Source organism: Pogona vitticeps, chromosome 4 (assembly GCF_051106095.1).
Source record: "Pogona vitticeps strain Pit_001003342236 chromosome 4, PviZW2.1, whole genome shotgun sequence".
NCBI lineage: Eukaryota > Metazoa > Chordata > Lepidosauria > Squamata > Agamidae > Pogona > Pogona vitticeps.
The window spans coordinates 7,713,366-7,738,799 of NC_135786.1; the positions used below are offsets into that span (position 1 = coordinate 7,713,366).

The 25,434-nt window shown below is 46.4% G+C and overlaps 1 protein-coding gene across 1 annotated transcript in view; it reads left to right on the forward strand.

The window, feature by feature from the left end:
- The first annotated feature begins 273 nt into the window (after window positions 1-273).
- EEF1A2 (eukaryotic translation elongation factor 1 alpha 2) overlaps window positions 274-25,434 on the forward strand; it is a 41,789-nt gene continuing 16,628 nt past the window's right edge. Inside the window, exons 1-4 of the mRNA XM_072996730.2 lie at window positions 274-413; window positions 3,697-3,928; window positions 15,433-15,612; window positions 17,253-17,549. Of these exons, the coding sequence (XP_072852831.1) occupies window positions 3,785-3,928; window positions 15,433-15,612; window positions 17,253-17,549 (621 nt within the window). The 5' untranslated portion in view covers window positions 274-413; window positions 3,697-3,784. The remainder of the gene's footprint in view (window positions 414-3,696; window positions 3,929-15,432; window positions 15,613-17,252; window positions 17,550-25,434) is intronic.

The following is a 25,434-nucleotide window of genomic DNA, read 5'->3' on the forward strand; positions in this document are numbered from 1 at the left end:
TTCCTCCATCCCTTCTCCCACCTGCTGGCCCTTCTTTCCTCCAACACTCCCCCCCCACCCCACCCCTCCGTGCATCATCCATCCTCTGCTCTCCCTCCAGGCTCCCTGAGCGCGCGCTTCTCTCCCCCCCCCCCAGTCGGGCGCACAGGCGCGCGCTCGCTTTCCCTTTTCTCCGGCTCTGTACCGCAATGCTGTAGCGCAAAGGGAGGGAGTTCGGAAGGGAGGGAGGGAGGGAGGGAGGTGGGGGGGAAGAGAGAGAGAGAGGGAGGGAGGGAGGGAAGGAGCGGGAGGGGAGGGGGGCCCCTGCGTGACTGCATTGCGCCGTCCCCGTCAATAGGTGGACCCCCTCCCGGCCCCATAAAGCCGCCGGAGTCGAAGCTGGCAGCCTCTGCTGTCTGAGATCGCAGCTGCCGGTAAGCGCGCTTGGAGCGAGCGGGGCTGCGGAGGAGCAGGAGGGGGAGGACGGCTAGGGCTGCCCCCCCTCCCCATATGCACGCACGCACCTCGCTTATTCCTTTTGCGGGGGGGGGGGGTGGAGGAGAAGGGAAAGGTTCGACCTCTTTGCAAAAGGGTCCAGGGTGGAGAGGCACAGAAGCCCCATAGAAGGTGTTTGCAAAACCTTGGCCTCTTCCCCCCCCCCGTTTGTTTGTTTGTTTCCTTCTCTACAGGCTCTGTTTTTTTTAAAAAAATGTGCAAGCCGGGCTTGCCTCCCTCCTTTCCAACCCCCCCATGAATTGTCCCCCCCCCCGTGAATTGTTCTTCCCCCCATCCCAAGTTGCGCAGGTGGGGTTGATTGGGGTTGTGGCGTTGCGGAGGAGGAGAGGGGGGGAAAGCGAAGCGCGCGTGGGTTGTGCGGCGCGATCCCGGAGGAGCTTAAGCCAGGCGCGTTGCTGTGTCTTGTCTGGGGGGGGGGGAAACAGCGAGGTTAGTAGAGCGATCGGCGCGTCCCGGGGTATCTGGGTTCTGGATCGGACCTATGGATGCGGCAGGACGCTGTCTGGGATCTCTGCCCGGGTTGCTTTTAATTGCACTGTCATTCCCCCCCCCCCAAAATAATCTAGGGCTGGTTCTTCCACCAAGACCCGTATTTTAGGGGGAGGCAGTGCAAAAAATCTGCCTTTCGTTTGACCTTGGCTTTTGCCACCCCACCCCCAAAGAGGATAAGATTTCTATATATATATAATATATATTTTTTAAATTATTTTTCTCATGGGGGGAGCTGACCCTGCAAGAAAAGCAAATGAAAGAAAGGGTTTCTTTTATTCTGGATTGGTTGCTGCGTTTTGGCAGAAGTCAAGCGTGTTCTAACCTCCCAGAGATTTGTGCGAGTTAATAAGGGATCTTAAATAACCTAGGATGGGTCATCCAGGTTTTAAAAATAACCTCTGGCCAAGGGACCCGGCTATGGGGCGGCGGGGGGGGGGGTGGAGGGCTCGGGCAGCTGCTTTTGGCATTGATCCCTTCTCACATGTGGAGGGGGGGCAGGTAGAGAAGCCCTAGTGACTATGATGGAGCTATTTTCCCTGCATCCTCCCCCCCCAAAAAAAACCCTCAATAATCTCCCCTCCCCCCATGACATAACGAATTTAGTTCTCTGTGAAGTCATAGAAAGAGCCATAGAAAGAGGTGGGGATTTATTTGCATGTGTGGAGCTTTCTGGAAGCATCTTAGCATTCAAGATGTATTGTTTTGCAAATTGATGATTTTTTCCCCTTCTTATTTTTTCAAATGAGTGGTGTTGGAAGGTTCTGAATTCCAAATTTTGCTGGTTGGTATTGCCCAACTCCCTGAGCAGATGGGAGAGGTTTTGCCTTGGGTTGGTGGAATAGGGTTTATATTGCCAAAATAGCTTCCAATTTAAAAAAAAAGAAAAATTATATATTTACGAGTAGAGTTACAATATTTTATTTTTCTTATGATGGCCATTATAGATAGAGACACACACATATATACAGTATATATACAGTGTGTGTGTGTGTATACACACACAAACACTCATTTGGCATTAAATCGACAGTGTGATTTTGATATCAAAGCTAATAATATGAATGTCTTATATGGGTTAACTTCCGTGATTCCTGGGTCTGCCTATATTATATCCTAAAGCAATGCAAGGCCAGATTCCCTCTTTCCTTCCTCTTGCTGGTTGAACCCTTAGCCTGTATACTCATAGTTGCCTTCCAGCTGAGCAGCTTCGTTGTGTTTGGGAAGCTATTTCTGGTTCTTTCCATTTGAAGACACCATATTGTCTTTTCCCGAAGATGAGCTGCTTGTTTTGAAATTCCTATGGGGGGGAATCTGAATATTGCATGCAATGCTTTTATTACGAAAGGAGGAATAAACATGTAGTAGAGAGGAGGGGATAGAATGGCCTTGATTTCATGCTTGGAATTTTTTTTTTTGGAAGTGGGTACAGCACAGAATAAAAAGCACGCTGCAACCGGACACTGACCAGCTGGGTGGGATGAGAGACCTCATGACTCACACAAGGTTTGCTGGTTCTAAGCATGTGCCGACTCTTCGGGTTGGAAGATCGTGGTGACACACCTATATTAATGATATTAATTTTTTGCTCCAAAAATGCATTACGACTTATTTTCAGGGGATGTTTTATTTTACAGTCCTGTCGTCTTCTTCTGGTTGCTGCACGATGCTGCACAAGGGTGGAGGGCGGGGTTTCACTTAACTAGGGCTTATTTTTTGGGAGGGTAGGGCTTCTATGACGAGCATCCTGAAAAAAATCCTACTAGGGCTTATTTTCAGGTTAGGTCTTATTTTCGGGGAAACAGGGCATCTTGAATCAGCAGGATGGCTAACATGCGTGTCAGTAAAGTGGGCCGTAGGGAATGATGATGCAGATTATAGGAACAGAATTGAAATAGAGATCCACCCCTTTTCTAAAACTGGGAGAGATTTCTCCTGTTGCTTCCCAGTTTATTACTACGAGAGTAGACCCTAGAGACAATGAGGCTCCTGAATGCTAGATTTTTGGCTGGTTTGCCTAACCCTGCTATATTCATTTATTTTTCTCTTCTGCCTTTCCTGAAATGCATTTGAGGCACTGTTCATAACGGTCCTGCTCCCTGTTACTGCCTTCACAACAGCTTGGTGATGTAGGCCAGGATGAGAGAGAGAGGGACTTGCCAAAGGTTACCTGGTGGGTTTTAAGGCTCAGCCGAGGCTTGAACCAGGATTTCCTAACGGGCCCTAAGAGAACCTTTTTAATCTTCAGAAGAAGGGGTCTTTTCTCATGGCACCAGAATTTTCGAACACCTTGTAATGCTGATATGGTATTCTTTTAATTGTCAAGTGAAAGCCGCAAGAAAATAAATGCAAATAAATATTTATAAATTGTTCATCATTTGTGCCCTGCCTTGAACCCCCCCCTTTCTTTTTCTTTCCTCTTGTGGGTGAAGTTTTAAAATAAATACATTAGAAAGGTTTAAAATAAATAAATTATCTCGGCAGACAGAAAATCCCTCTGTCTGGCCTACATTCAACCTCCGGTTCCCCATAAGAAAGATCTAAATAGCCAAAATATCGGCTTAAGCGATGGGACCAGAGTATAATAAATGCCAGAGGGAGATGGAACGCAAGGGTGGAAAGGCTGTGCGTTGTGTAGCTGGCGGGTTGTGTTGTGTTCTTGTTGCTCCTGGCGACACCTCTGATCTCCTCCTCCTCCTCCTTCTCTTGCAGCCTCCGCTGCTGCTCTGCTCTCGCATCTCTTAGCTAGCCTCCGGGCCCGCCGCTGCTGTTTAAGCACAAAGCCAGATTAAGAGGAACGATGGGGAAGGAGAAAACCCATATCAACATTGTGGTCATTGGGCATGTGGACTCCGGCAAATCCACCACCACTGGCCACCTCATCTACAAATGCGGGGGCATCGACAAAAGGACCATTGAGAAATTTGAGAAAGAAGCTGCGGAGGTAAGCCTTTTCACAGACACACACACACACAGAGGCATGCACGCACACACACACACACACACATGTACTGTGTTGCCCTTCTCATTCTCTGCCACCCAAAAATTAAAGGTAAAAAAAATTAAAGCACTGATCCGCTTCTAAACTTTTATGTCTGGAATCTGCTGCATCTTTTTTCCTTGTTGTTTCTCCTTGCCGTTTTTCTTTGTTCTGTTCTTTTTCGTCCTCCCTTTCCCTCCCCTCCCCAGTTCAGTATCTGAAATATATTTATATACTTCAATTGACTTATAAATAGATCTAAGCCGGAGAGGGGCAATGAAGAGGGAGGCCCTGGCTTATGGTGTCTCCCTCTCTTTCTCATGAAATTTTAGCCCCACCTGGCAAGGTGGTGCTACATTGGTGCAGATCACTGCTGTGTTCCTGCTTTGTGATCTTTTTGTTTGCATGGCCTCTTCTAATTCTGTGACTGTAAGAATAGGATTCTCCTGTGACCGTAGCAAATAGTGTGGTTTAATTTCTGTGCCATTGGCTTCTGACATCAAGAAAATGGAAGCCATGTTTCTTCTGCAGCTAAATGTTGGCTTGTCTTAATGTCTTCTGACCTCCCTCATTAGCCAAGATCTTTAACGGTGCAACTCAGCTACTGAAAAGGTTCATTAATTGAAATCTATAACTACTTGTTTCCTTTTCCTGTGGTACCGTTACATAAAACCTTAACCTACTAAAGAAAATCGTCATATCCATTGTTGTCAGGCCTAGAGACAGTATGCGAACAAAAGGAGTGTGTTGGTCAAATTTGCAAAGTATCTCTCTTTTTTAAAATAATTAATTTTATATTTATTTACTTGTTTGCATTCTGAAAGACAATGGAGGGCAAAAAGCTCCATGCCTTATTATTGATAATCTCCCTCAGCCACTGTGGTGTCCCACCCCCCCACTTTTGAACATATGTCTGCAGCTGGAAGGACTAAATGCTTCTTTTTAGTCCCCCCCCCCCCCTTTAAAAAGGAAAGCGGTAATTCTCGAGAAATTGAATTCTGCATCCAGTGGCATAGTTGATCATCTGCTGGAAAAGGCCGGAATGTCAGATTCAGCAGTCTGTGCCAGATACTCCCCTGTCTACCCACCACTTTTGATTAATTTATCAAAATCATTGATTATTTTACATAATCACAACCCCTAGCGTGCCAAGATTGGGAAGTACCCAGTGGGGATGCTTGGCCTCCAGATTCTCCAAGCTTTCATTGCTGGCATCTACAGTGGGAAGAAGCCTTTGGCTGGGGCTTAAAAGAGCTGCTCTCTAGGGGACCTCAAGGCATGCTGTCTGGGCACATAGGCAAAACTGTATTAGAGGAAGTGAACTTGGGCAAAACGGTGCTGCCTTGCCTCAGTTTAGCAAGGGGTCATTTTGTAGAATCATAGAAAAATTAAGTTGACAGGACCCTGTAAGGCCATCGAGTCCCTGCTCAAGTCAGGAGTCCAAATCAAAGTAGTTCTGACAGACGGCTGTCCGATTCTCCCTTGAATGCCTCCAGCATTTGGAGTGCTTGCCGCCTGCCAAGGTATTCGTTCTATCGTTGTACTGCTCTAAAAGTTACAAACTTTTTTTCCCTTCACAAACTGGCTTCCTGTAACTCAAGACCCTGTCCTCTGAGATAAAGATGGCAGTAGTCGTGTATACGAGTATCCCTGCGCAGGTGGCGTTAACGAGGGTCCAGCCCCATGGGGCCGGACGGCCCACTCACCGGACACGGACAGCGTGATTCTACCCACGGGTCCACAGCGCGTGATCTGCTCGCCACTCTTCAACCTTGCAGTGAGGCTTTTCCTTCCGCCTTCCACCAGGAGTGGCGAGCGGGTCCCGTGCTGCGGATCCATGGGTAGAATCGCGCTGTCCGTGTCCATGGCGGATCAGTGAGTGCACCGTCTGGCCCCATGGGCCTGGACCCTCATTAATGCCACCTGTGTGGGGATATTCGTATACAAATACGAATACCCCCTATCTCTACTCTGGGATGATTGAAAACAGGTCCTGCCCCTCCTCTGTGTGACCTTCAAGTATCTGAAGAGCGCTGTTGTATTTCTCCTCAGTTGTTTCCCCCTCAAAGCTAAACATGCCCATTTCTTTCAATGTTCTCTCATACAGCTTGGTTTTCAGGCCCCTGATCAGCCTTGTTGCCCTCTTCTGAACTTGTTTCACTTTGTCAGCATCCTCATTAATGTGCAGTGTCCACAAATGGACACCATACTCAAGATGAGGCCTAACCACTGTTGAATAGAGGGGAACTAGTACCTCACAAGATTAGGAGACTGTACTTAGGTCGATGCAGCATTGGCCTTTTTTGCAGCCACATAGCACTTTTGGCTTATACTCAGAAAGAGCTTGTGATCCACGACAATTCCAAGATCCTTTTTTGCTCATAGTATCACTGAGCCAAGTATCCCCCATCTTGTGACTTGTTTTTTTCCTCCCCCTCACCTACACCCAGATGTGTTGACAAGTCCCGGGCCCTGAACAAAGTGCCCATCCACAGCATTCTGCTTGCTCCACTTACTATGCAACAGAGGCAACCCAAATTCTGAAATGTGTGTGTTGAACACCACCATCAGACACAACAACCTGCTTTTGTTAGGCTGGCACCTGTCTGCTACCAAAGTCCTGGATCTGGAGTAACTCCTCCTAAATTATCTTGAGGAATACTCTAAGGCAGTGGTCCCTGACCTTGGGCTTCCAGTTGTTCTTGGACTACAACTCCCAGAAGCCTTCACCACCACTTCTGCTGGCCAGGATTTCTGGGAGTTGAAGTCCAAGAACATCTGGAGGCCCAGTGTTGAGGTCCACTGCGTTTCCCTGCAGGGAGATGATTACGCTTTGTGGATTTCCAAAGTCAGTGTTTTGCATTTCTTGGGGTTTTCGGTTGATGGTCAGAGAACACGAACTCCTCTTTTCCTAAACTTCAATTCGTCATTTAACTCTTCGTGTCAGTTACCTTATAGGGCTGATGGTTGTTTCGTTCCAGCTGGACTCAAAGCCCACGGCCAGAAACAAAAAGTGTAGAAATGCGATGATTACAGGCTTTCCCTTTGGGCCGGTCAAGTCCATTATGAATGCCTTCAAGAGCCAAAGAAGGTTTTGCCTTCCTAATATGTAATGACTGAAATTTGTTTTCCACCTATTAAGGATATTTGGGGTGGTTTCTCACCATTCAGATCTCTCTCCCCCCCTTGCTGAGTGTTTGATGGACAAGAAAAAAAAAGATGAGAGCTGAGATGAATGACAGGTAAAACCACAGCCTGCTTCAACCCGGTGTTTCAAATTTCAGGTATCATGATCTCTCAGTATGAGCCAGGTTAGGTGAAAAGCATAGCCCAGAAATATCTGGACAGCAACAGACTGGACACACCTGGATGGGGTTGCAGAAGAGGGCCATGTTGTTGATGAGCTTCATGTACACCGAGACTGCACCACCTATATGAAGATAATGTAGAATTTTCAGTATTATGCCTCATAACCTTTTTGGTTTAGGGTGTGTAAATTAGCTCCTTACTATGTCTGACAGGACCTGATGTATGACACGAGGGGGCTCCTCATCTAGAAATGGCTGTAACCCATGTGGATCACATACAATAGTAGAAACCTGGATCGTTTTTAGGGTATATCTTTACTTTGCGTTAACTGAGTTTACAATTGGCTCAGCCTTCGTGGCCTTTTTTTCTGAAGAACCCACGGAATAACAGTTCCGTGAAGGTGCTAAAAATTCCATCAGAAGGATTCTGAAAAGCCAGTGTAAATACAGGTTGCTCAAGAAGGCCTGGTCCACCATGGTGGGTATCTTGCAGTTGACTGACGGGTTGTGTTCTTAGCTTCGTTGATCTATAGTATAATAATTTCTTTGATGTCAGTCATGTGGTGTATACATTAAGTCCAGCAGGACAGGTTAAGTAACACCCCTTCTTTTTTGCCATTGTTCTGTAGAGGGTAGGGAAGGAGTCAGGCTATGGATTAATGGTGTGGCCACGTGCCAGTTGCTTTACAGTAGACTCAGTGGTGCATGTTAGTGGTATAAAGGTTTATTCTTCCTCTCTGCTCATCAATTCCCCTGCTTCCCTATTGCTTCTGTGTCAAAACTGCAAGCTCTTTCTAAGGCTTCATGCACACATGTGGTGCTTTACGCATCATCCAGAATATTTCAGGGTTGATCAAATGGCAGAACGTAGTGTGCTACCTCACTCCGCCTCTCGCAGCAATTGCATGGCATGGTTTAAACAGAGGATGATTTCCCATGGGAAACCCAGTGACATGTTCTTCAGAAAATGTTGCTGAGATGAAGTGATGGACCAGTCCATCGTTCCCTGACGTGGTACTGTCCAAACAAATTGCATGACAACTCAGACAAGCATGGTCTCTGGGGATGATGGGTGGGGATGATGGGTGGTGTATTTGGAAGGCATGACCTTAGGAACACTTGCACTGAATGTTCTTCTGTCTTCTCTTACATCAAATCAAGACCCAAATATTCTGTTTGGAGTTCATGAGCATGCTGTATCCTAGCTTTGTAAGTTTTGGACAGAATTCAGCAACACACATTTCCTTTTCTTTTAAGAACACCATGTTTCTAGTCCTTAATATTCCTAAGACAGACATGGAGCAGCACGAGAGAGGATCCACATGTCATGAAATTACACATGAGAGAGAGTGGGTTGAGATGCCTTTGAGATTTCAAGGGGGTGGGGGAAGATTACCGAGGCAGGTGCCCCGGTGGGGTTTCTTCCTCCTTCCCAGAAGCAGAATAAATTAAGCAAAATAGGTCAGTGCATGCAAAGATATACACTTGCCTTTTTAAAATAGGCCACAAGACTAATCCTTTCTCAGTGCAGAATTTTATTGATTTTTAAATGCAGAATATACAGAGCCATATAAAGATGGCACATGACACTGTGATATGTAACAACAAACCCTATTTCTTAGCCTGGAGCTTTAATTGCTCATTGGGCACCCAGGAGCAATTATTGTGTACCTGTATCATAGAAAAGAGAGATGCCATTTCATAATCGTGTCTATTCCATAAACATGTCTGTTCCAATTCACAGCCACATAGCTTGATTTCTTATGTAAGAGTAGAGAAAGGAAACAGTAAATTCTGAATATACTTTCTTCTTCCCTTTTCCAAAGTCAATTGCTGTATTATTTCCAAAGACAGAGTTTTAATTTCCAAGTGGGCCACGTATAGATTACAAATCTCCTTCGATCCCCGAACGGTTGGATCTGAGGCTCAGCCTTGAAAAAATTCCAAATATCAAATAACAGACTAGCTTTGCTAAGTGCCTTTTGCCCTTTTGAAGAGCAGGGACAATATCCTATACTACTGTACCAATCAATTACTGTTTTTGCTTTTATTCTCTGACAATCTTTGCACGTCTAGCTTCTTTATTGTATTCTTCTACCTTGCTTGGTTACATCCCTAGCAACCGGTCCTCCCTTTCTTCCTTCAATGACATCATTTTTATGTACCACTTCCATAAATATTTAGCCAGTTAATCGATTTATCATGTATCTAGAGTTCTGATCTGTGTATTAAATATAGCTAACAACCTAATAAAGACATAGGGAGCTCACACATGAGGCATGTACAACATTTTTTCTATATATGGGGGCCACCGAGAAAGGAGTTGAGAATGGTTTGAGGAGATATTAAAGACTCCTCATTTGACGAGGCTGGCTTTAGAGTGCTTAGATTAAAATAGTTAAGGGTTGAAATGAAGAGTTTTAAGTTTTTAAAACTGTCGAAGCAAACATTTTAAGAAGATTTGAATTGTGATGATGTTAGCCCCTCCCCATGCCCAAGAGTTTTCATGACAATGATTGCTAGAATATGTTAATTAGAAACATATAGACGTATTTAAAAGATGAGAAAACGGTTCAGCATTTAGAATTGCAGCTGACTTTTTAAAAATAATGCATTTGGATGTGTCTGTGTCATCCTAAGATGAGATACTTCAAAATCTAAAATTAAGACTGAGATGTTGGAAAGGGTAGCTGTATTTAAAGCTGTTGTGGACACGTTTTGCAAGCATGCGCTGATCAGATGTGCCCGTATGTCTTCCTCTCTCTCTCTCTCTCTCAGTCTGTCTGCAGTAGATAACAGTAAGAAATAGTCTTGTAGAAAACCATCTGATGTTTCTTTAAATCTGCCAGCCTTCCTGCCACCTTAACTGGCACAGCAGAATATGCAGAAGGATGTGAACCTGCTATTAATAGCCGATTGATGGTGCTTTCAAGACTCCATTTTCTGATGCAAGGTTGTGGAAGGGGATATTTCTTTTCACTCTCTTGTACGGGTAGGAAATGGAGGCTGGCTCTAATAAGATTTACAAAGGTGCAGCTCAGCTCGGTTTTTAAAAAGAGAGAGAATCAGAGAGAGCGAGAGAATCACACAGTAGAAGCAGAGGATATTTGCCTTAGAGAACAGAGATGGCAACAGTTTGGAAAACATTTTCTTTCTCTCTCTCTCTCTCTCTCTCTCTCTCTCTCTCTTTCTTTTTTCAAAAAAAGACATCCTTTGTAGTCTTTAACAGTCCAAATGCGCCTTCTGTCCGGCCAGATCAAGCCAAGGAACAGAGCCGTTACTGTGCTAAGCTAGAAAATACAAGCTTTTTTTTTTTTTTTGGTCTGTAATCTCCCTCGGGGGTAATTGAATATAGCCAATTGAAAGGGGGTTAAGAGCGGGAGCCACCTGCTGAGTTGGTCTCGGAGCTAGACACGATGGAGCAGAATTCAGTGCGTCCCATTTTTGTCCCAGAGAGGCTAGGTTTTTCATATTTTCATATGCTCAGCGTAATGGGATTGCAGCACTATATGAGCTGCTTGCTAATATACCCTCAGTATTTTTGCTCTCCTGCAAAGAGGGTTGAGTGCAGATGATAGAATCGCTGGGTGGCTCAGTGGGTTGGGTCTCTGACTACGGATCCAGAAGTTGGGAGTTCGATTCCCCACTTTGCCCCCTTGAGAGAGGCTGGACTTGATGATCCTTAGGGTCCCTTCCAGCTCTGCTGTTCTGTAATGATGATGATGATTTGTATGTTTTCCTGCGTGGGAAAATCCTATGGACTTAAAAGACTGGGAGGTAGAAACTGACCCTTCGTCCTGCGGAAGTCAAGGAACAAATCAAATTGTGTGGTCCTGAGCGTAAATCATATTCTTGATTAGGGATACAGATTCAGAATTAAGCCTTCAGTCCAGCATAAGCTACAGTATTGGTTTCCTCTTGGTTTTAATTCAGGCCTGCATGGAAGCTTAGTAAATGATTTGGCACAAGCGTGAAAATTTCTTTCCAGGAGGTCTTCTGGGATTTAAGAACCATTCATGTGTTTTGTACTGTTTATGTCCTGTCCCCCAGATGAGACCAGAAATAATATTGTGATACTATACAGTGGTGCCTCGTATAACGAGTGCACCGTTGAACGATGAATCCGCATTGCAATGTGGATTTCCCCATCGCTAATGCGAGGGCATGCTCGCATTACGATGGGGGAACAGCTGTTCAGCCGTTCCAAAATGGCCGCCGGAACACAAAAAAATGGGTGCCGGTACACCCAAGATGGCCGCTGGGACTCTCAAAATGGCCACCGGTACAACCAAGATGGCCGTGGGAACACAAAAAAAGGCCGCTGGTACACCCAAGATGGCCGCCGGAACACAAAAATGGGTGCTGGTACACCCAAAATGGCCGCTGGGATGCTCAAAATGGCCGCCGGTACAGCCAAGATGGCTGCCAGAACAAGGGAAAACATCGGAGAACAGTGAGTTTTGGGCCCATTTGGAACGCATTAAACTTTGTTTAATGAGTTCCAATGGGTTTTTTGGATCCGTTTTACGATGTTTTCCCATAGCGAAGGTTAATCCGGAACGGATTAACCTCGCTATGCGGGGCACCACTGTATTCTAGTTTAAATGCCAGATTTGATATTCTGGGTTGAAATCCCTGCTCAGCCACACAAATTCCATTGAGGTCAGGATGGTAGTGGTCAAACTACCCCTTGAAAATCTCATATACCTCAGAAACTCTCTTAGGGTTGGCGTAAGTTGGAAGCACATAACACAGATGTATAAATTATGCTTAATTTATATGTGCCACAAGAGCTCACTTTTCTTTCTGAAGATTTTAGATGGCTGGCACACAGGAGAGCATGAATTATTTTATTGTGAAATGCCCATGAGTCTGAAAAATATCCCAAAATGTACAGGGAATTGGCATTTAGTGGGGGTTGCATTGAAGCAGATGTATGTTAAGTAGTTTTGTTGTCTACTCCAGCAGCAAAACCAGTTCAATTGTTTAGAGATTACACTCACTGCATGTATGAAAGGGCAGGAATATTATTTATCAATCGGCAAGACACCATCGGGTTACTATCTTTGTGGCTCTGTTGTTTCAGGAAAAGTCCTTGGGTCTCAGACCCTCAAAGTTCCAGAATATTCTCTTGATTCAGGGAACCATCCTTTCACAGACATCTTGTGATCCCTACGGACCGCCTCAAGAGATGCACAAGGCAGCTGCGCTGACTTTCTCTTGCAATATATTGATCTAGGATTTAAGCCTTGCTTTTAAAAAAAAGTAATACAATGACATAAACTGGCAGTTTTATTTATTTTTAAAATGTTGTTCTGATTGCTTAACTGCCAATCTCTTTCCCCGCATAGGTGCCTCTCCCTATTCCAGTCATGAGCTTTTCTAAGTGTAATGTTTTTAAAAAAACATTTAAAGAGCAGTTATAGGTTGTTCATGGAGGTTGGAGAAGATGGCAAACAAGTAAAGGAAAATCCTTTTGCCTCATAGCTCTGAAGAATATTATCACTTCTCTCAAAGTTACAGAAGCCGTGCTATGATGACTGCACAGTTGTTACGCAGGAATTTCTGGATTCAGACAAACAAATCTGTTCTCCAGTTAACTTCCCCCCCCAAACACACACAAATTGGCCAAAATGTACCTCTCATTTTTGAGGATTTACAGATTGATGGAGGGACTGGTTTTTTTTATTTGTTTTGTTTGATCAATGCCTTTGTTTGATCTTTCTGTCAGGGCTTCCATGGCAGTTTACATCCAAAACACAACAATCAAGAAGAAAATGAAAACATTCAAAATAATTTTCATTTGTCCGTCCGTCCATCCATCCATCCATCCATCCATCCATCCAAAGGAAACCTACTTTTAATAATTATCCGAAAGACAGGAAGGAAAAACCCTAGAGAGGAGATTCTCCCTCTGGAGGAGTACACTCTTAGCTGTCATAGAATCATGGAGTTGGAAGTGGCCCATAAGGCCATGGAGCTCAACTCCCCAATCAAGGCAGGAATCCAAGTCAAAGCAGATCTTCCAGTTGGTGGTCCCATTTTCTCTTGAAAGCTCAAGAGAACAGAAAGCTCTGCTGAGCTGTCTGTTGACAGTTCGGAAGAGTTGGAGCCTGCTTAATGTCCCATGGAAGGAAGTTTGTCAGCTGTGGCGGTGCTGCTGAGAAAGCCACTTTGTGTCTCCAGTTGGTGGGACATACAACTGGGCTTCTCAAGGGTGCATTTACAATGCAATGGCAGAAACAACAAACCTCAGACAAATAGTATTATGGCCTAATGTATTTGTGAAGGCTTTCACGGCCGGGATCTAATGGTCGTTGTGGGTTTTTCTGGCTCTTTGGCCGTGTTCTGAAGGTTGTTCTTCCTAACGTTTTGCCAGTCTCTGTGGCTGACAGCGTTCTGACTCCAGTCCTCTGAAAATGCCGGCCACAGAGACTGGCGAAACGTCAGGAAGAACAACCTTCAAAACATGGCCAAGGAGCCTGAAAAACCCACAACAACCAGTATTATGGCCTCTTTGAAGCTAAGATGTTTGTTAAGGTGAGCTTTCATAAATTACAACCCACTTCTTCAGACTCCTTGTTTTTCTTGTTGCTGAAACAAGTTTGCATGGCTGCCCCCTTGAACATGCTTAGCAGGTAGTCATCCTTTCATGTTCATTGAATTTTGTGGAAGCAGGAAGATGGAGTTTGTGTTCTGTTTGAAGGCTTCTCCTGTTTTCCTGTCAGTTCTGGGTTTGTTTAAAAAAATCCATTAAACGGTTTAGGACCTCGATACTTGGTGGAACGCCTTCTCCCACCAAGATCTACCCGTGTCACTCGTGCGAGCCAGGAGGTGAGGCTGAGGAGCCTAACGCCGAGAGAGGCCCGGAAGGAGAAGACCAGAAATCGGGCCTTCTCGGCGGTGGCTCCTCGTCTCTGGAACAACTTACCTCCTGAGATTCGCGTGGCTCCCTCGCTGGACATTTTTAAGAAACAACTAAAAACATTGATGTATAGGCAGGCTTTCCCAACAGAAAACTCCTGACGATTTTTCTTTTCTTATATCTTTCTTTGATTTCTATTTTAGTCCAGGTGCAATGTTTTAAAATTATATTGTTTCTTTTATTGTAAGCCGCCTAGAGTGGGCTAATATGTCCAGATAGGCGGGATAGAAATAAAATAAATAAATAAAATAAATAAATAAACCAGGAAATGTAGAATATCTCCATCATGTCTTTTGAGTGGTACTTGAAGGATCTCCCCTTTTGCATCTTAAAGCATCCAGAAAGGCTGGTCTAATCCAGAGTTTTAAAAATTCTCAATTTCCTGTCTTGACCCATCCATTGCAAATCCAGCATGGTTAAGTGCTCTGGACATAAGTGTCATGCAGTATGATAGAAGAATATTACATATATCCATTAGTAAGGAAAATCATCATTAGCATATAAAATGTCTCTTGGAGATGTTTGCCCACTCTTAGTGACTTACCACCTGAAGAATCCTTATAAAATTATAGAATAGGTATGTAAAAATGTATACTGGCTTCATTAAGATAAAAAAATGGAAGTGTATATTTTCTGTTGTTCTCTGGACAACATATACAGATCAAGTATTTTATTTATATTCCAGCTTTATAGGTTTCCACTTAACCAAGTTCTTAAGGTGACACAAGAGTTGGAAGCAAATTAAAAATTCAGTATGTTAAATAAAACAGCTGAGACAGCCGTGTGTATGTGCTTGTACATTGCTGTAATGCTCAAACGACAGACTTCCTAGCTTTCACAGTTGTGGTGAAGTTTCCTTTAGCCCCGTGGAGAAGAGTAAATCTGTGCCTGGATTCTATCATTTCAGACTCACAGGGGAGAACTTCTGCTGAGGTTCTTCCTCATGGAAAAAAGATGTTCTTTATGTAGAAAGCTAAGACGGGTTAGAAGACTACAGTCCTTCTATTAGTCCTCTAGTCTTTGATTTGCAGAGAATGTCAAGTTTGTGAAAGAGCAATGGCTCTTAGAAGGACTCCCCATGCCTCATCCAGCCCAGCTCCGGTCAAGGAGCCACAGTGAGGAATTTGGCACCACAGCTGAGTGCCTAAGCCACTGAGCTATCCAGCAGTTCTAGGCCTTAGCCTATGTGCCCCAATAAAGCTGGGTTTCTCTTTCCCCTTTGTGCTGTCTTCTAGATGGGGAAAGGCTCCTTCAAGTACGCCTGGGTGCTGGACAAGCTGAAGGCTGAGCGTGAGCGCGGCATCACCATCGACATCTCCCTCTGGAAGTTCGAGACCACCAAGTACTACATCACCATCATTGATGCTCCCGGCCACAGGGATTTCATCAAGAACATGATCACAGGGACTTCTCAGGTGAGAAAGGGAGGGTTGCCACCATGAGGAGAGATTGCATTTTGGGGCCAGGTATGCAGTGGTCACTTTTTGATTCCACATTGGCTGCCTGTACCTCGGGGATGCTCTGCCTGCTGAGTGCTGGACTAGTGAGTCTGGAAGCACACTTTGTTTTCCCTCAGAAGTTGACAGTCGCGGTGTGAAGAATTTCTACCAACCTGTCCTTTGGCAAAGAACTTGAGCATGGGAAAATGACGCGAGATAGTAGGCATCCTTCAGTCTCGAAAGACTATGGTAGCGTGCTCTGTATGGAGGACTTGGAACAGCGTCTAGTGTGGCTGAGGAGGCCAATTCGAGAGTTACAATCTCTTCCACACTGAAGACAAATCCAACCTGTCCCCTGTCCAGCTCCCTGGTTTTGCTTCCTTTGTGACTTCCTCTTTGCCTCGGCCTGCTGGACAAGGGTCTCTTCAAATTGGGAGAGGCTGTGATGTACTGCCTGCCTCCAGGCTGAACGATCAGATGTCAGAGTTTCCCATCTGTTGAGGTCTATTCCTAAGGCCTTCAGATCCCGCTTGCAGATATCCTTGTATCGCAGCTGTGGTCTCCCTCTGGGGCGATTTCCCTGCACTAATTGTAGTATTTCACATTCAGCAGTGGCTTAAGAACCCTTGACTAATATTTAATCCATTGAGATGAGTGTTAAACATAAGGATATATTTTATCTCAGCAGTTTCTCTCTGGATTCTTGTTTTGTAATGTTCAAGCAGCATACTTTCTCCAGAATAGCAACTTTCAAATCCAATGAAGAATGTCTGGGTCGATTGAAATGATTGGAAACAAGTTTCTGCGTGTTGTCATTCCTGATGTCCAATTTATGTCCATGTAGTAGAGGTTTTCCTGTTTGTTCTATGTAGAACGCCAGGAAAACACAGATAATGGTTCTAAGACATTTGCCTGCCTTATTTACTTACCTTGTGCGATTATTTTCTGCCCTCTGTAACAATAGGGAGGGTATGCCAGATTACAGATACTGTGATAGAACTTTTACAGTGAGGAAAAATCAGACCAAAAAAAAAAAAGAAAAAAAAAAAGAAAAAAAAAAGAAAAATAAAGAAGACAAAAACATTGTGTCACCTTAAAGATGAACTGTTATATTTTAGTGGGAGCTTTCCTGAACAAGTCCACTTCATCAGGTCTGGTATGCCAGAACAGACTAACATGGCTATTTTTTTCTAAAACTACAAATAGAGAAAGATCATTTCTACAGATGGTAGTTAACCAGTCGTGATACTATAAACAAGATGTTCTCTGATAGTTTTAGTGGGATATTCAAAGGGGAGTTTACAATCAACACTGCTGGTGGGTTTCCGTGGTTGAGTGGGGCTTTGAACCCAGGTCTCCTCGTTCCACTCTTTGTCCACCGTAGCACTCTGAATTTCCTTGTGGACCTCTGAAGATGAAGAAAGTCTTCCAGATAATTTGGTACAGAGTTTTTTTTTTAGGGCTTTTTAGAACAAGAAAGAGCACATGGCAGGATATGAGGTTAGAATGTCGTATAAAGATTAGAAATGGGATGTTTGTATTTTGTATCCCTGGGGGTGCCATCTCTTCTTAATGAAGTCCTCCTTGTTTCTATCCTTCCCCCCGCACATATACAGGCTGATTGCGCAGTCTTAATTGTGGCTGCCGGAGTAGGTGAATTCGAAGCCGGCATCTCAAAAAATGGCCAGACCCGTGAGCATGCCCTCCTGGCCTACACTCTGGGTGTCAAGCAACTCATAGTGGGCATTAACAAGATGGATTCGACGGAGCCCCCTTACAGCGAGAAGCGCTACGACGAGATCGTCAAGGAAGTTAGTGCCTACATCAAGAAGATCGGCTACAACCCAGCAACGGTTCCCTTTGTCCCCATCTCGGGCTGGCACGGTGACAACATGCTGGAGCCCTCTCCCAACGTAAGTGTTTGCGGGGCAAGGGAAGTGCTGAAGCTCACACATAACTCCTGTGTCCTGTTTGAGATTTGCAGTTCTTGGGTCCATTTGGAGCCCGGTTCTGTTTCTCGGCCGTTAACTCTTCCCAGGTTGAGAAATCAAGTTGGGCATTGGAGGGAGCTTACTGTCAACAACAGATCTTAATTTTAAGGCTGGACGAAGCCTAGAATTAAATGTGATATGATTTGTATTCATTCTTGTTTCTTCTTTGGTGAGGGGGGGGGATGATGAGACAATTCTCCATTTGCATGGGGATCACCGCTGGTCCCGGCAAACGGTGAGGAGTGGAGCCATCTTTCCCAACTTGGTGGCTTCAGATGTGTTTACAACTTCCAGTACAGTTGTGCCTCGCTAGACAGTTACCCCGCATGATAGTTTTTTCGTTAGACATTAACTTTTTGCGCTATAGCGATTTGCAAAACAGTGATTCTTGTGGGGGAATTTTGCTGGACAATGTTTGGTCCCTGCTTCACAAAGCGGCTTTCCTATGGCCGATCATCGCTAGATTCTTCCCCATTGGAACGCATTAAACAGGTTTCAGTGCATTCCAATGGGGAAATGCTTTTTGCTAGACAATGATTTCGTTAAACAGAGATTTCTTTGGAACGGATTATCATCTTCTAGCGAGGCACCACTGTATTCCCATGATGCGCCTGAAAAGCAAGGCTGGAAGCAGAACATCAGTTCTAGAACGCATCCCATAGTCTTGAGCAGTAAACAGAGATGCCGTGGCTGTTTTGTTGGGAGTTTTGTGGGCTAGTCACTGTAGAAAGATTTTCCTGTGAGGCGGGGAGCTTGCAAATCATTTGGGTCATTATCTCCTTTTAACAATGATAAGCTTATGTTGGACCTTTATGTCAATGCATATGGCTTAAGATGTCAATATATATTTTTAAAAAACATCCTCCGCACAGAAAATTAGGAAGAGCCTGACTCTACAGGGAAAAAAAATGCAGCGAATACTAGGATTTGGGGCGAACTGATTTGCATTTTCTTTGCCCCATTGATCACATGATGCAACCGGAAGTTTGAATTGTCCTCAATTCCCACAGTTTTTCTCCCCATCAGAGACCCTCTTGCTTTATAGAATGATGAAGCGTTTTGCTTCAACTCAAAGTGTGGGATCGATATGAACCAAGGCACAAAGGAAAGCTGACTGAGAGCTCCTATGCATGGACATACAAAATGGTGCTTTGGCAAAGCAGCTTCCCCCCTCATCTCCGGCATCACAAAGGAGGGTGAGGAGAGCATGCACACACAAGCAGTGCCAGCACTCACCTCTCTTTGCAAAGCCTCTTTGTCTGTTCGTTTGTTTTACAGTTTAAGGAGTTCTCTGGTCAGCAAGATAAGGTGAGGAAATGGAGTCATGGAACCAGGAAAAGCATTCTTTAAGGCAATTGCTTTGATCCGCCCCACCTACAGGTGCTTCGATAGAATTGCAGTTAAAGGCTTTTACTCCCCTGTCTGTGGGACCCCTTAAATCAGGCTTGTCCAGCCTGCGGCCCGAGCACCGCATGAGGCCCAGATCAGCTCGTAATGCGGCCCAGTGCAATTTTTTATTTTTAAAGAAATTCCAAAGTTTCAAGTTACACTGCTGGCGCTTGCGGCCGGAATGTGGCCGTGGCATGTCACAACAGTAGAGGGGGAGAGAGGGAAGGAAGGAAGGAGTGGGAGGGGAGGGGACAGGGGGGCTGTGTGACTGCATTGAGCCGTCCCCGTCAATAGGTGGACCCCCTCCCGGCCCCATAAAGCCGCCAGAGTCGAAGCTGGCAGCCTCTGCTGTCTGAGATCGCAGCTGCCAGTAAGCGCGCTTGGAGCGGGGCTGCGGAGGATGGCTAGGACTGCCCCCCCATGCGGCCCAAACCAAATGTATGTGTGGCCCAAACCAAATTTTCAACTTCTAATGTGGCCCAGGGAAGGTGAAAGGTTGGACACCCCTGCCTTAAATAGAAGAAAACCGAATCCCCCCCCTTGTGCGCGAAGGCAATTTAATGTGCATTCCCTCACTGTGTATTTGCACTCTCAGTCAAGGAGATGGAATCCACCATACAGTGGTGCCTCGCTTAGCGAATGCCTCGTTTAACGATGAATTCGCATAGCGAGGGGGTTTCTGGGGGAAATTACTGCCTCGTATAGCGAGGCTGTCTATGGAGGAAACTCGCATAGCGATGTTTCCCCCATAGGCCCCCGGCGGGCGCTTCGGAGCGGCCGCGGGGAGACTTCTCCCGTGGCCGCTCCGAAGCGCCTGCCCCGAGAATGCCGGCCGGCTGGCCGGCGCTTCGGAGCAGCCGCGGGAGAGGTCTCCCCTCGGCCGCTCCGAAGCGCCGGCCAGCCTGCAGGCATTCTCCGGGCGGGAGCTTCGAAGCGGCCGCGGGGAGACCTCTCCCGCGGCCGCTCCGAAGCGCCTGCCCCGAGAATGCCGGCTGGTTGGCCGGCGCTTCGGAGCGGCCGAGGGGAGACCTCTCCCGCGGCCGCTCTGAAGCGCCTGCCCCGAGAATGCCGGCTGGTTGGCCGGCGCTTCGAAGCGGCCGCGGGGAGACCTCTCCCGCGGCCGCTCCGAAGCGCCTGCCCCGAGAATGCCGGCCGGTTGGCCGGCGCTTCGGAGCAGCCGTGGGAGAGGTCTCCCTGCGGTCACTCCGAAGCGCCGGCCAGCCTGCAGGCGTTCTCCGGGCGGGAGCTTCGGAGGGGCCGCGGGGAGACCTCTCCCGCGGCCGCTCCGAAGCGCCTGCCCCGAGAATGCCGGCCGGTTGGCCGGCGCTTCGGAGCAGCCGTGGGAGAGGTCTCCCTGCGGTCACTCCGAAGCGCCGGCCAGCCTGCAGGCATTCTCCGGGCGGGAGCTTTGAAGCGGCCGCGGGGAGACCTCTCCCGCGGCCGCTCCAAAGCGCCCGCCCCGAGAATGCCGGCTGGCTGGCCGGCGCTTCGGAGGGGCCGCGGGGAGGCCTCTCCCCGCGGCCCCTCCGAAGCGTCAGCCAGCCCCAGCTGGTAGCCTGCCCGGGCCGCCTACCCGAGCCGTTCTCGGACGCCTGGAAGTCCAAGAACGGCTCGGGTAGGCGGCCCGGGCAGGCTACCAGCAGCGGGGACAGAGGGGGGGGGGTATCCGGAAGGTTTCCAGGTGAAAGCCTGGAAACCTTCCGGACACCCCCCCACTCTGCAGCCGCCGCTTGAAGCCTGCCCGGGCCGCCTACCCGAGCCGTTCTCGGACGCCTGGAAGTCCGAGAACGGCTCGGGTAGGCGGCCCGGGCAGGCTACCAGCAGCGGGGACAGAGGGGGGGTGTCCGCTCCCAGCGACCCCCCACGGCTTGGATCCAAGCTGTGGGGGCAGGCTGAGAGGGTGGTGGGATTGGGATGCCTTTCAGGCATCCCGGGTTTGGATCCCACCCGCCGCCGGTTACCCTAACCGGCGGCGGGTGGGATCCAAGCCCGGGATGCCTGAAAGGCATTCCAATCCCACCACCCTCCCCCCGCGGCTTGGATCCGAGCCACGGTGGCTACCCCAGCCATGGCCGGACTCTAGGGAGTCAAGCCATGGCTGAGTTAGCCGCCGTGGGTCAGATCCAAGCCACGGGGGGAGGGAGAAAACCGGATAATCCATTCCTATTGGAACGGATTAACCGGTTTCCAATGCATTCCTATGGGAAATGGTGCTTCACATAACGATGTTTTCACATAACAATGTTTTGTTTGGAACCAATTAACATCGTTATGTGAGGCACCACTGTACTTTCATATGTGTGGGAATCTGCTTTTTTTGTAGGAAAAAAATAATAATTCATGCAATCCCTCCACCCATTTATGGGACCATCTTTCCCCTACAGCAGTGGCTTCCAAGCTTGAGTCTCTGTTTATTGGACTGTAACTGCCAGAAGCCTTTACCACTAGCCGTGCTGTCCAGGGTTTTCGGGAGTCACATTCTAAGAACATCCAGGGACCCAAGCTTGGGAATCAGTGATCTACAAAAATGCAAAGGAGATTCGTGATGTATTCTCGAAGGCTTGTGACGGCTTCTCAGTGGTTTGTGGACATGCCTGAATTCTGAGAATTTCAAAGCAGGGCTAATGTTTTAAGATGCGGTGGCCAGGCAGTAGCGGCTTTGTGTTGTGTTGTTTTTCATAGAAAAAATCAGCAGTGACTCCAAATCATTGCTGGTTTTCAAAAAGGTCGGCTTGACTGTTCTCAGCAACCTGGTGGAGCTCGTTTTGCACTGGGAACATAATGCCCTATAAGGAGGTGGCGATGCTCCCTTTGTTGATGAATAATAGAGTAGATACAGAGCAAAAGCCAGGAAAAAATATCCCTGTTGGATTGTCCTCTGACATCTGCATTTTCCCTTTTTGGAAAAAAGGGGATGATGGCCAGCTTTTAGCTTCGCTTTTAATCTCCTTCTGTCCTTAATGCCTCCACAGAATTGCTTTCAGTCACTTTCAAATCTCAGACATTGCCAAGCTTTGTGTTGGTACGCTTACTCTGTTGTAATGTCTCAGAAAGAAGGTGCATTTGAGTAGCTGGCAAACTTCGGCTTCAGAGAAAGCATGCTGGAGTGGCAGCCGGGGCAGGGGTGGCTACTGTCTTTGTCCCCTTCATGCTCCTCGAAGGCGATCTTGAGGGAGACGCTGCATTCAGGCATTACAACGCTGGCTGAATAAATCAGGTTGTGAATGAAGTAACCTGTTTGCTTCTCCCTTTGTGTAGGCAGGCAATCAAACCAGGATGTGACAGCTCCATGTTATGTATATCCAAACTGGGATAAAGATTAACCAGGTTAAGGATGCTCCTATAAAATGATATCCACAGTCAAGTTTTATCCCCTGGTTGGAAGGTAGTTTCATAGTCTTGTGTTTGTGGGGCACACTTGAATCAATCAACCAACCAGTCTGTCTGTCTGTCTCTCTGTGTCCATTCATCAATCCACCCACCCACCCACCCACCCATCCATCCATCCATCCATCCATCCATCCATCCATCTATCCATATCTCTCTCTCCCTCTCCCTCCCTCTCTCTCTCTCTCTCTCTTTCTATCTATCTATCTACAGTGGGGTCTTGACTCGAGAACTTAATCCGTATTGGAAGGCAGTTCTCAAGTCAAAAAGTCTGTAAGTCAAGTCTCCATTGACCTACAGTGCATTGAAAACCGATTAATCCCGTAACAGGCCGTTTTTGTTCCATTTTGGGTTTTTTCTGGTCTGTAAGTCAAATCTCAGTCTGCAAGTCAAACCTAAATTTTGCGGCCATAGAAGTCTGTAACTCAAAAAGTCTGTAAGTCAAGCCGTCTGTAAGTCAAGGGTCCACTGTACAGTGGTGCCCCGCATAGCAACGTTAATCCGTTACGGATTAATCGTCGCTATGCAGAAACATCGCTAAACAGAACGGAAAAAGCCATAGGAATGCATTAAACGAAGTTCCTATGGCTCCCAAACTCACCGTTCAGCGAAGTTCCTCCATAGCGCCGCCATTTTCGCGCACTTGGTAAACGAGGGTGCGAAAACACTTGCGGCGCCCATTTTGGGCACTCGGTGGCCATTTTGGAACCGCCAATCAGCTGTTTAAAAAACATCGCAATGCGAAGATCGGTAAGCGAAACGCTTACCGATCATCGCAATGCAATGTTTTGCCTATTCGAAACATCGCAATGTGATCGCATTAGCGATCTAAAAAAATAGATTGCTATGCGGATTCATTGCTAAACGGTGCGCTCGTTAAGCGAGGCTCCACTGTATCTATCTATCTATCTGTCCGTCCGTCCATCCATCCATCCATCCATCCACCCACCCACTGCCCCATTGGTACAGTGGACTAATCTGAGTGGTTTACAATCACATAAATAAAATAAAATACAATGTGATGTTTAATTACAGTCCCTACTTCTTACAAAAACAGAAAGCTGTCCGTCCCTGGTTAGTTCATTCACTCATGGGAGGGAGGAGTGGAGTGGAAACCTAAGGCACTATATACGTGCCTCCATGTAGTTTATTCAGATTGTGATGTATGGAAGCCTGCTCAGATGGAATACTGTCTTGCAGCCTCACCTATCTCTCAAGAATTGTTATCAGGTCGAAGCAAAGCGAAGTGTGCTGCTTATATACTGCCCTACAGCACTTAAAGCACACTCTGGGCGGTTTACAGTTTGCAATTACACCGGCGATGCATTGCCCCCCACAGTGAGCGAGGTACTCAGTTTACCAATTTCAGAAGGATGGAAGGCTGAGCTGAGCTGGCTTCCGGAGCCTGCCAGGCTCAAATTCAGGTACTGAGTAGAGTCTCGACTGCAGGACTGCAGTTGAACCAGTGTGCTACAAGGCACACAAGATTATAAAAGGGAGGAGGGTAGGCGTGTTCTCTGTCGGGAGGTACCCGTTGGACAAAGGTTTTAATGTAAATATAAAAACAAAACAGATATATGGGTCAGAGTCCAATGCAGTGGAAATCTGCTGATTGTTCCTGCTCCCTGCAGCCTTTGAGTCTCCTCACAAATTGGCTCTTGAGGCTTTCCCAGTCCTTTGGATCATTACTTTCGGCAATCCTTACATGGTGTGACTTGCAAAAAAAACCATCGTATGGCTACAATATCTGCCTTACAGATTGTAGGCAGGGCTGAGGCAGAAAGAGCTGCTGTCTTCATTGATAAAATGACTTTAACGAGTTTCTGGTTCATGTCTTATATTGCTGTGCAGGCACATTTCTTTGGGAGTCGAGGGCCATTTATCTGAAGATATTAGGAATAGTTTCTTTAATTAGGGGTTGTTCCACTGCTGAAAATCAGTTCCTCAGCATGCTTCTTGTACCATGTCAAGGGAGATTTTCCCTTTCCCCTGTAGCCATATAGCTTGTTGAATTTCTCTCATACAAAATAATTCAGGCGAGGTGTATTTCCTGTGATTCCACAGCCGTGTGCACAAAATGCAAAATGTGGTTTGAGATTTAAAATTCAGTCACCTGGGAATCTCGGATGTTATGTTTAAAACATACACGTTTCTAGTCTTTGTGGCTATAGTGGCAGATTTAAGTCTGCAAAGACTATGCTGCTGTAAAATCTCAGAAGCCAGAGGAACAGAAGAGTGAAGAGGAGAAAGCGGGGTTGTTGGGAAGCAGGATAAATTTTGCAAAACAAGAAAATGTATGCCAACTGATTTTATTTGCACAACCTATGCCATGTTGTGCCTTTGCCACGCATGGCACATGATCTGAGTGCAAAATTTTTGCAAAAGAAAACACAATTCTCAGAGCATAGCTGCTTCTCCTCAAAGTCATTCTATGTCTTGAATGGCTGTCTGTTCAGAAATCTTATTTAAGAAACAATTTTTTTTCATCTTTTCTTACTGCCACAATTTTTTTTCTGGACTTCCTTAATGCAGAAGGCAGTCAGATGACTCTTCTGAGCTGATCATGTGACTGCTTAGAAATCTAGCGAGTTGGCGCATGGTTTCTTGTCAAGGGATTAGAATTCCTGAATCCTCTGACTGTCCTGCACAGCTGTTTAAAGCCCCCACTGCGGGCTGATGTTGCATGACCCCCTGAAGGAAAAATAGAACATGAATTGAGCACGAGACAGGGATTCTTGTTGGTGTGAAGGAGGGCCTTTTTTTGGGGGGGTGTGTGTGTCTCCAGAGCAGTTTCAAAAAGCATTGGAAAGGGCTGAGTAGATTTTTGCAGTCTTTCCCCTGAATGGAAAACTGTGTGCCATGGCTGATTTGGGCTCAATGGGTACAGAATATTTTGTTTAGACTATGTGTGTAGATGTGATGGGTCAGTGGAACTTCCAGTGTTAGGAGCAGTGTAGCTTTGAGTGGCAGTTGTTGGACCACAGATTGGAAGATAGGAAGTAGGAGTGTGGGCTCAATGGCCCTTCAGCTA